Source organism: Pogonomyrmex barbatus, unplaced genomic scaffold (assembly GCF_055798465.1).
Source record: "Pogonomyrmex barbatus isolate J1 unplaced genomic scaffold, ASM5579846v1 scaffold2, whole genome shotgun sequence".
Taxonomy (NCBI): domain Eukaryota; kingdom Metazoa; phylum Arthropoda; class Insecta; order Hymenoptera; family Formicidae; genus Pogonomyrmex; species Pogonomyrmex barbatus.
Window position 1 is genome coordinate 5,612,184 of NW_028297116.1, and position 12,408 is coordinate 5,624,591.

At 35.5% G+C, this 12,408-nt stretch overlaps 1 protein-coding gene across 2 annotated transcripts in view; it reads left to right on the forward strand.

Annotated features, from left to right (window-relative positions):
- Positions 1-12,408, forward strand: part of DIP-lambda (Dpr-interacting protein lambda) — a 174,668-nt gene that overhangs the window by 148,410 nt on the left and 13,850 nt on the right. For both annotated transcript variants that reach the window (XM_089076708.1, XM_089076707.1), the window contains exons 4-6: positions 3,878-3,993; positions 4,602-4,787; positions 9,609-9,795. In XM_089076708.1, coding sequence (XP_088932834.1) covers positions 3,878-3,993; positions 4,602-4,787; positions 9,609-9,795 — 489 coding nt within the window. The remainder of the gene's footprint in view (positions 1-3,877; positions 3,994-4,601; positions 4,788-9,608; positions 9,796-12,408) is intronic.

Below are 12,408 nucleotides of genomic sequence, written 5' to 3' on the forward strand. Positions count from 1 at the left end.
TAGCTTCCGTACCCCTTTCGCGCACTTTGTCTTATGCAATATCCCGCTGAAGGAACACGCGCGCACGTTGGACGAACTCGCGAGCTCGGCTTCTCGCCGTGCAAGAATCCATGGAATTTTTCGAGTTAGCTCTCCGAGCTGCCGCGATCTGAAAATCCGGAACATTTGAGCAAAAACAAAAAGGCCGAACGTTTAATCCTCGCGGAAATACGGAGTAATTCCGCTGTCTTCCTCCCCTCCTCGCCCGGAAACAGTCGCTGTCCCCCGCCTGTTCTCGATTGTCCTCTCGGTCTGACTATGCGACCCCCCCTCCCTCTTCTTTTTAATTAAAACAGAACTTTTGTTCAATTACATTATACACGCGGCGTTCCAGATTCACCGCGAGAGTCGCAAGTTTTTAGCCATGGATATATAATCGAGGCCGAATTAAGAAAAACAGTGGTTGTACCAATATTGAGGCTGATCGATAATTGGGGTGTGTACACAGAGCGGAGAAACTTCATTCTTCAATTAATCTCGAGTAGACTCGATTTTGTAAGAAATTTGAATGCCACGAAATGTTAAAATGTAAATGTTGAAAATGTTAACATTTCGATCGGCCTGCAGTCAGATTTTCGCAAAAGCAGAATCTACGTTTGAATTAAAGTCAAGGAATTAATTTCGCGAAGTTGAAAGTTAATATCGTAAGAGATTGCGTGTTCTTCGTCGATCCTCTCGGTGGCTCGATTCGTGCCTACTGGCGCGTGAGCTGCGTATCGAAATAATTTCGCTACAACGGAGGCAAATGTTCTTTTGATGACGTCGGCTATTGTCGCCACCCACGGCTAATAGTCGCTTTTGCCCATAGCACGTCTGCCTATTAGCATACGCATTCGAGCGTGTTTCTTGCCGCTTTCTATCCATCCTCCCGTTCGCTGAACACATGAAACAGAACATGAAATAGAATCTTCAAAAGTGCTTCCCCCTCCCCCTCTTTGATAACACATCTTCGATTCATCTCTCATGAACAGTTCGTGGTCGCATTAAACATTTCCAATTAAATAGCAAAGAGCCAGACATTGGCATTTTCACAAATGTTATCTCTCTCACGTGAAGTCGCATTTACTGTTACATTTTGTGAATTGAACGGACCCGCGTGCATTCCGAAGGCGGTTTCGAGGCTTCAAGATATGGGTGTAACACAGCGATAGGGAGATTTTCATATCGCGCGGCTTTCCGCTGAACTGACGATCATTTCGGCCCCGAGAAACATTCCGCTATCTCGCGCGAACGAGAGACCGTCGGCCAGGGAGCGCATTTTAGATTCGTGATTTCAACGATATAGGATTTCTCTCAGGCCGTGGAGGAGAAAGGCCAGCGAAATCCAAACTCTTTGAATCGGCGGACGGCTCCGTGGCTGCCATTGTGTGGGTGGCTTACCGTCGTTTCTCCGGGATAAAGCGGGTATCACCGGATACTGCTCATCCCGAGTCTATCGCCGGTGCCGTCCAACGGCTCTCGAGGATCCCGTTCCGTCTCTTGAATTAGAGGGAGGACTGCACTCAGTGACTTTCATAATCGCCTTTAATACCGCTCGTGAAAGGTCACCTTCAGACGTTGCATAACTATTTTATTAACGCTCACGGGCGCTTATTGCGCGCAAGAACGCCCAGCGGTCTTATTAATTTTCGCTCATCAAAGGAATGTTGAAAACGGATTTACAAATTCTATCTATTTCTACTTTCTACGATTTGATAAATAATTTGATAATAATTGTTAAAAAAAAGATCGAAATTTGCATGATTTCTTATTAATTTATATATCGTTCTCATATCTCGTTACAATAAATAAGAGAGCTGGATAGACTAATGAATTTTTAATTAATTCGCTATAAGAATTTCGTGTTTACTAGCGCAATATTGAATCGAGATCGTATTTTTTCACGAAGATGCCTAGCGGCGCGATTCCACCTTACGTTACCGTAAACAGAGCGATGTCTAAAACGAGAAGAAAAACAGAGTTGGTTCCGGCGTAGTTGCAGCCGTGAACATCGCGGCGATCTTAATTTCCTGGGCGGATGGTGCGTGATAATTTCGATGAAAAATTCCATCCTGCACACGGCGTAATTAACGAGGAGATGGGAGATGCGCGCGCGCGCGCACGCGCGCGCGTTTGTGTAGCACTGGTCCTGTCCGCTCGTGAAAGGACCTAATTAATTAGATATCCCTACGACAAATTGCTAGAATTACACCTCGCTGATTACAATTAGAACTGGAATGAAATTCCAGCGCAATAAAAGCGCGGCACACTATACTCGCGTTATGTTCTACGTCACTCTCTTATTCTCTCCCCCTCCCTCACCCCCCCTCTCTCTCTCTCTCTCTATCTATCTATCTTTCTTTTCTCTCTCTTTCTCTCTGCTTTTCATTTATGCGTGTACTTCTACGAACGAATGCACGCATACTTTTTGCCATTTATAAGATTTTATGAAAAATTAAACGCAAAACTAGAGTTTCTTCATTAGAAAAGAAGAGGAGAGAGATAAAGAATAAGAGACTAAAAAAAAAAATAGAATAAATACGCAATTGTGCTACGAATGCTTTGAGAGGGAGTCTAGTTTTTCTTAATGAAATTTTCTATTATTTTATATTTTGAAATCAAAATATCTGAATATTATGCATTATAAGGAAGAAGAGGAGCAATTTAATTAAAACATCACAAAGAAAAGGAAAAGATATATCTTGGGAATAATATCACATAAGTGGAAAGTGGAGATATATTAAAAACGATTAAAAACGACGATCTGATTAGATAAAATAAATATTTATTATTTCTTCATCCGACTATTACTTTTGATAAATCCATAATGTTTTTCCGAGCAATTTTGCAGCTTTTTTCCAATGAAGCGAAAATTAAATTTAAGCAGTTAATATAAAAGCCGTCAAGGGTCGAGCGAGAAAGAGAGCGTAAAGCGAAAGCGTAGAGAAGCGAGGGAAAAGATTGAGGGGGCGAAGAACGAGTGGCGAGGGTAGATCAGCCGATTCGTAGTGGTAGTAAAAGCAACCCATGAAAACCGGGACCCGGTGTCCGGATTACGACTGTGAGATTCAAGAATTTTTCCATTTATCGCCCTTCTTGCATGAACGCATACAAGAATTCGATACGAGAATATGGGTGGCTCTCCGCTCTCCTCCAGGCCGATGGGCGGGGGCGAGAAGGGGGAGGGGGCGCGGAGATGGCCGCGCGGAGCGAAAGCCGGGGGATGTTACCCACCCTCGACCTCCGCCTTGAATATCTAATCGACGGCGTGCTGCTCGCTCATGCATACATTCCGACGGTGGCGAATCGCGGCTGTGCATTCCGCGAGACACTACTCGTCGAAGATGCCAGGCGCATTCGCTCTTTTTTTTTTCCTCCCCCCTCTTTTTCGAGCGTCGCAGCGCATCGTATTTTTCCAAGCGCGACGCGTGCGATACGATCGCCCTGTCGTGATATCCGGCGAGATTGGAAAGGGCTGAGCGCGACACGTAACGCAAAATGCGTTGTTTCATTTTTCGTTTATCAATGACGAAGGGTTGAAGCTCATAAATTGATTATAAGTGCAGTAAACCTTTTTTTCTTTTAAATATTTTTGCTCGTACACATATGTTATTACGGTAAAAAAACATTTTGCCATATTTATCTTACAATTTATTTTTACTCTAAACGTTTAATTTATTCTTCGAAACATTCATAATTTATACGAAATATGTTTTATTAATTTTTCATTTTTTTATTAATTTTATTAATTTTTTATCTATCAATTTACGATACGTCTATTTCCAACAAATTGAATTCATACAATTGAGAGGAAGAAAGATAACGTAAAGTAAGTAAATATGTCACATCGCTGTTCCAGGCCAAATCACCCCGGAAGTTTTGCCCGAGTTCTTAGGACCATTGGAAAATCACACGGTGATCCAAGGTCGTGACGTTTTCTTTACCTGCGTCGTTAATCATCTGCAATCGTACAAGGTATGATTTCCCATTTCAAATAATTCTTGTTTATGCATTGTTGTAAAAGATTGTAAAAAAAGAAACGTGCTGGTAGCACCGTTGAATATTAAAAAGACTGTCTGTTATGAAAGACGTATATTGAAATTTATGTATAAGAGATGCGACAGTGTGTCCTTCGGGCCTTCCCTTCGAATATATAATAAATATATAGTAAATAGCGTATCGAGAATATTTCTGTGAAAACTTGTATTTTTATCGGGGGGGAAATTGAAAAATTATGTCTGTCGATAAAACATTTTAAATCTGGACGTAAACATTATCAAGTACGCTCATTTCTTCCGCGAGTCTGACCATATCCGTTTGTGATTATTACATGCGAGCGCCTACCATAATTAATTTTAGATTAATTTAAGTATCTAATTTAAGGGAATGATACGGTAAAAGCACAAAAAAAACGCTTTTTTGATAATTTTGTTTAATATCGAGTTTATTTCGTTTTTTAATCAGACTTTCAAGCGATATTCGTATATTATTCGTATATTTCAATTAGCAAAGTATCCATCATATTAATTATAATTTTGCTATCATTATTTCGGAAAATAAAAGCCGCCCTCTTCACGTTTCAGGTAGCCTGGATAAAATCGGATTCCCGAGCGATTCTGGCAATACACACGCACATGGTGGCGCACAATAACCGAATATCCGTCACGCACAACGGGCACAACACGTGGAAGCTGCACGTGTCGAATGTCCAGAAGAACGACTCCGGTACCTACATGTGTCAAGTAAATACCGACCCTATGCGCAGTCAGGTGAGCAAAGATCAAATCAACGATCCCGAGGGTTCGCATAAACTTGACTTTCGATTCAGACTTTGAAAGACGCGCCACCTTTCTGCTACCTTCGCCGAATAACATTCTGCAATGGAATTAAAGATCACCAATACCGCTCATTCATATTTTTAATGACGTCATGCTTCTCTTTTATTCGCAGATATTTGCGCATCTCTTTATTATCTTTTTGTCTTTTTTTTTAATGACACGGGTACCCGCATTTTTTGAAATACCGCAAACGCAGCTTCAAACAGTATTATCCGGTACGCTGAAACGCGCTGCAACGTGCATCCGCAATAACAACGTCTATCTCTGTTAAATTAATTTCCATTTACCTTCCACCCGACGCTTTATTTTTCGACGGCGTTTCCGCGTCGGAATCGCGCGCGGCGGCGGTCGTTACACACGTGGCTCTATCGATTTCCATCGACAAAGCGTCGTGTCGCGTCGCGCGACATAATTCGATTAAAAAGATCGCGGTTTCGCGCAATTCCGTCCGGCGGAATTTTTAAAATTCCATACACACAAGCCCGATCATAACTTTTTAACGCTCGCTTTTTCTTCAAACCTTCCCCGACCATTATTTTTTTGCGATGCCAATATCGATTGTAATATCGGCCTACCGCTGCAGCTCAACAATTCAAAGCCGAAGAGCCGGGACTTCCACGTTATTTTAAACAGAAAATCTCGAGTTGCCAAAATTAAAGTGCGGTTTATCTTCGAACATTTCGCTCGAATTCTCATGTGAGTTACAAGTCTTTTTTTTTTCTAACAAAAGATCAACTGTCGCGAATGTATTATTATGGATTTAAAAATTCCAGAAGCTGCAACATTTCGAATAAGTGCGTTTCGTTTGTGCGAATCAATGGAAGGAACAAACAAGCGTTTCCCACATATTTTCTCTCAAGATAATTTCTATTCACTTTGTCAACATTAATCGCATAGCTTTATCAACATTGTTGACTCAGATAGGAAGAAGGAATAAAAGCTTTGATGATAAACGTATGATATATTCATGCAAAAGAAGAAAACCGGTTTTATCGTCAGTGAGACAGTAAGGGAACGAGATCGTTGCGTAATTTTTAATTATGCAAATTTTCGACAAGGCGCAAGCTGCGCGTTCGAGGTAGCGCACGTAAAATTATTGCCAATGTTGCGATGCGGCAAATCTATACGTCTTTGAGCAATTGTTTTTCCGACGCGAATCTGGAATCGGCCATTCGAAATATCCCATCGCGCCTTAAATCCCAAGCCGAGTGATTATGCCGTCGACCGGCGATGAAATTATTTATCGCACTTACATCGCGCTGTCTCGTTCATGCGGAGCATGCATCTACCAAATTGTCTGGCCAGTTACTACATTTTTTCGTAAAGCTGACGCTTGTAAGTTTATAGAAAAATACAATGATACGAATATAAAATATCGGTTAAAAAATACAAAGGAGAAAGGGATACGATATATGAATATATATGCATATAATGAAATTTTTAGAAATTTGGAAATGTGGCTAAATTAGTTGATTTAGAAAAGAAATTAAATATGATATGAATATAGGCAATTTAAATTACATTATATGATTAAATATATCCCTATGCATAATGTTCGATTGTCACAGAAAGATTCTGATCCCATGAATCTCCCTTCATTTTTTATCTTCTGTATATTCTCTTATTCTTTTCATATATTAGACACACATACATACACACATATATATATATATATATATATATATATATATATATATATGCACACACACACACATGTTATTGCACTCACACTTATCATTTGTCTTGCTTGCGCTACGACGAGCACTCTCTGGGCCCTTTATCTCGCTGCAGGGCCGTATATTGCATTGGAAGGTTTCCTGCTCTGCCGGTCGCATTGAATTCCGCGGGACATGTGCACCGCACCACGACCAGTAAATTTGACCTACATTCACGTTAACCCATGACACACTGGCGACCGCCGGTACGTGCCCAGGGACGTAAAACGACGTCTTTTTTACACAGCCACGAGACACTTTAGCACGGTTTATACCGACTGACGTCTCGCGCGTAAGGCAATGACACGATGTTCCCGACCTGACGGTGACGAGGTTAATGCTGAATGCATTGTATACACGTGAAATAACAAATATTGAATCCTATGCTCATTAGATTATTATTAAATTTAATTTTGTTGTTAATGCTCATAAATTATATTGAACGTTTGAATTTTATAAAGTTAAAATGATTCAATAAATTTCTTGACTCAAATATATTAAGATCTTTAAGATATTTATGCTTTCAAGACTATGAAACTGTTAAATAAATTTGATCTTTTTGATATTTGACTCGTAAATTTAATTCCTTGAAAAATAATAAAAATTTAAGTATGTAAAATTTATAAATTATTAATTTACAAATTCCTAGATATATATATAATTTCTAATTAATGCAATTTAATAAAGAAATTCCACAATATTATTTTTTACATTTTATAAAGAAATTTTAATTACTTTTTTTACAAGTGCTTTAAAAGATTATGGAAGAATATAAAGCACTTGAAATATTATACTGTTATTTTCATATTGATATATATCATATATTCCAAACTCGAAATACATTGCAAAACAATAAATTTTTATTTTTTAATTGAACACGCCTAGAGCTCAGATTTCGTCAATTACTAAAATTTTTTTTTATTAATTTACTTTTACATAAAATAAAATATATAAAATTTTGATATTTTGGGCTATATTAATATTGCCTTTAAAAAAAATTTAAAAATGTATAAAGTTATGCAATGTTATAAAAAATTATTTTTTTATAAAATAATACTATTTTAATTAAAATAAAAATCATAGTGGATAAGTCCGTTACAAATATAATTATTCTATCACATTTATTATTTTAATGTTAAATTTTTCATATTTAATGTAAATTATTATAATTTGAATTTATCTTTTCTATAAAATAAATATATCGAAGAATTGCGTAAATTTAGAATAAAAAATTATACACAAATAAATGTAATTCTTTTATTATCATACTTTGTTGAAAAAATATTATATCTAATAATGCTTTATATGTTTAAAATTATAAAATATACTTTATTGCAATTAGAAGAGTTTTCTCTGATATGAAAAAATAAGTCAAAGAAAAAAATTGCATTACTAAACTAATTTAATACATAAGTACCTGGTGCTGCTTTGCAAAAACATTTTTCATTAAAATCGGTGAATATACTGGATAATATATTTATATTTATTTGGTTAAATTATTCGAATATCAGATATGATAAAATAAATGTTTCTCTTCTATAAATGTTTATATTTTTTATTCAATAATATTTTAATTTTCTTGGCCAAATATTTTATTATGCCACAAATGTTTAATTGAATAAATAAGATAATTTGTAAAAATTATTCATATATCAAATTAGTTAAATTAATTATTTTCGTTTTAGAAATAAAGATATTTTTTTATATCGAACATCGTTTTATTTTAATCAAATATTCCTTTCTCATAAATATTTAGAGGTAAAGAGGTAAAATATTTTGTTATGTTATTCTAATATTAAGTTTGATAAAATAAATATTATATTTTAAAATAAAAAACAAAATTCTTGCCAAGTCTACATTTGCAAATTTAAATAAAATTTTCTTTACAATTAAATTTTATTAAATTATATCGCATATCTTCTTTTATTAATTTCTGTAATCGTAATGAAATATAATTATAATTATATAATATTTTATTATATACATATATTCAAATCCAGGTTATTAATTATTTCTATTAAAAATTTAATCAGACTGAAATTTCATCATCGTCTCCTTGTTCCCAAATAGCTATTCATATAAAGATATAATATAAGCCGATGTCACTGCTTGTATATTGCTGTATGCGTGCAAAAGACACACGTGTCTCTTGATGTTATCTCTGCAAAATTTAAATAATATTTTATTGCGATATTAAAGTATTATCTTGCTGGATGCAGATCTCATTTTGACAAATTTTTTGTACAATAATGAACAAAATGTGCCTATTAAATAAAAAAACCTCGTATGATAAAAACAGTAAATTCCAGCCGGTGTTTATTTTATTTCGCCTGAACCATAAATTTCCTTGCATGTCCGTTTCATTGAATTGGATAGGTTACGTGCACTGTTCCACGTTCAGTAAACTTTATACTTGTACACGTTATACCCATACACTCTCATTGTGTACGTGTTCAGGACCGTAAAATAATGTACTTTTTTCTAACGTAGTAGTTTGAGCCTTGTCTTTGCTCAGATCGCCTTAGTACAACCTCTCTACGGACTGTTTACCTCGCAAGAAGAAATTCTTTTTGATCTTCGCGTTCATAATACATCAAAATGCAATTAATCCATACTTATTCTTTTGCTGGAAACAGCTTTAATAATAAAATGATTTAGATTGCTGCACAAAGAGCACGATAACAGAAGCACTTGTGCAACATTTGACGTGTCTGTACGTAGTTTGAAGAGTGATTTTAAATAATAATTTGAATTGGTTCCGAGATGTAATATAAATAGAAAAGTTAAGGGATTTTAATTAATTGAAAAATTAAGGATTAAATTTAAAGTATAAGTCATCTTGGTTTGTAACCCTGTTACCTGATGATGTAATTTGGCTCTCGCTGAGTTTCAATTTATCTTTTATTTATTATCAATAATTAATCGTTAAATTGTCTATTTTAATTTCTTGCACGAACTAGTAATGTTAAACACAATGGTTTGCTTATAGGCAAAGATTTTCAACACACTTCAAAATCTTTATGCCTCTTTATTTCAGATGGGATACATGAAAGTAGTGATACCACCCGATATAATGGATGACGAATCCGCAGATGGCATGGTCACTCACGAAGGGGGCAATATAAGATTGCGATGCGTCGCCACTGGATTGCCGAAACCTATTGTCACTTGGAAACGAGAGGACGGCCGAAACATCATTCTCAGAGAAGATGGGCAGAAACAATGTAAGCGTGTCTCCGAAAAAAGCGGTTTTTTATCTATAAAGCTACCCCAAGCTACCCCATAACACTAGTTTCGAAAATTAGATTAGAAAAGATTTTAGCGGAGGGAATTTATTATTTTAATCAGGGATATTAAAGGATAAATGGAGAATTTAATTTTCACAAAAAGAGCGAAAAATGGAACGCGGATTCTCAGTAATTAAAAATCACGGGAGAGAGGGAGGGAGGATCGCCCTCTTTTTTATTATATTAATATTTCATTAATAATACTGCGGGACTGCAATGAATCGGATCTAGAATTGAAATGCATTCGAAGCCTCCATCACTCGATATCATTACCGTAAATGATAATTAACGTTCATCACTATGAGGGGCATTCAATAGACATACATTAGTGGATACGTACATTAGTGGATTCAGGTATAACCGAACTCAAAATGTAACACGCAAACCGCTGTGTGGTCCATGCTCTGATGAACTTATATTCACTTATCGTTGATATTTTAGAATAAGCTTTGAATCGCATTACACTCACAGAACCCGGCATTCTCGTAAAATCGAGTTATCCGAGATTCCTTTGAAACCGCATGCTTCACGAATGTATTTGGCAAGTGACTGTATATACATTTCGTCGGAATAATAACAAATTCAGCAGAGTCAAACAGTGAAAATTGTGCCCATTTGAGATACGCAAAGTGAGCACAACATAAACTGTGTGTAAATAAATGAGATTTATCTATACATAGAATGCTCTAAAAATAGAGTTCTCCTCCCCCTCCTCTCTCTCTCTCTCTCTCTCTCTCTCTCTCTCTCTCTCTCTCTCTCTCTCTCTCTCTCTCAAGCCTTGCAGCATATATTAGAAATAGGATTATAACTTTCCTTAATTAATACTTGCAAAAAGTTTTGTGAATTCCGAGAGATAATGCTCTAATAATGATAATAATACATTGTATTAAAAGTGATTAAATTTAGTTTATCTAAATTTCTCTTGCATTATATTGTTAACTAGCAATAAATTCCTTTGTGTGTATTTTCCATCGTAACCCGAATATCATGTAGCCAATTATCTCTCCTTTCATCATTCATTAGTAATTCCATATTCTCGATTTTAACGACAATTGATTTCAGCAGGACAATAATGATAATAATAACAAGCATATAAACGAGTGAGAACGAAATATAAAAGTATGTTAGACTTGCGCTCGAATTTTCATTTGCGATAATTCATTTGCGAATTTGGTATAGCGTTACACTAGCCAGAACAACAACCCTAATTAATAACTGTTTGATAATACCGTATACAAAACAGGAACAAGCTGTGATTATATATTAATTAAATCTTTCATTGTGCTAATCGATGCGTACGTTTAGTACTATCAGTGTGTTTGACTTTCATTAAAATAATGGTTTAACAAAACTTTCTTTGTTTGCTCGAGCATTCGATAAATTAATACGAAAGTTAAAATATATTTGTTTAATTTAAAGAGATAAGATTGTCAAATTTTAATTTTTTTCATAAAACAACTATAAATTCTGACTGAAAATTTCTAAAGAAAGATTCCACACAGAAAATTTTAATCTAGTTTAATTCGGTTTTCCCTCAAAAGATCATAGATAATGATTTAAAAAATTTATGAGGATCGAGCAGAGAAAACTTTCTGAAATTTAATTAGTATAATTAAAATTTAATTATTATGCTCGTATCTAATTAGCATAAAACGAATTTATTTATAATTAAATTTAATTGTTTATTAACGCGAGTATTTAATTAGATTAAATCGACGTTAAGTCGATTCCGCTCGTATCTTGATTCACAATAATCCAAAGATACGTATATAGATGAAATCACGATCGGAAATTCATGGATTGCAAAACTCGCAACTCTGATTAAAATCGCAAATAATTACACAATAAATGTCAAGGTTTATAAAGCATGTAGAATTTCCGTAAATGTATGTCCCTTCAGAACCTTGAAAATAATTTCGCTTATTTTAAAAGGGAGTTGCCCGGGGAGTTCGGAGTTACTTTAAAGTTTGGAGTTTAGTATTAGTTTAGGATTCGCGCGTTCACAAAGTGTTGACATCTGACTCTGTATGGAATGCACTTTGAACGGCGAATTCCAACTGTAAAGCAGACATATTGCGGAAACAGGGTCATAGGTAACGCGCGTGTATGCCGTGGTTTCGGGTTGTTGGTCATCTTTAGCTTTATTATTAAACTGCACCTTTGATTTATTGCCATTGTTGAATGTGAAATAACTTATCGAGTGCTACAGATGTCGTAGAAGCTGTACAGTTGTAAATTAATAATTTCATTGTAAGATGTGATGAAGAAACGAAACTGGACAAACAAAGTGTAATTACGGGCAAAGATTCGTCGCAACATCACGTTATTTCTCAATATCATATAAATCGTGTTCTTAATTTCTTAAGTTCTCAATATCGTAATAAAGTGAAGTCGATATGAAGTAAGAAATTGAAGAAATTTAACTTCATCGCCGAGAAATAATTTGCGCCGAGAAGATTTTTTGCGTAGGGACAAAAATTTTTCAGTTACGGGATTAAGGATGACGCAAACGTTTTTCTGATGATGAGCGTAATTGATAATATCCACTTT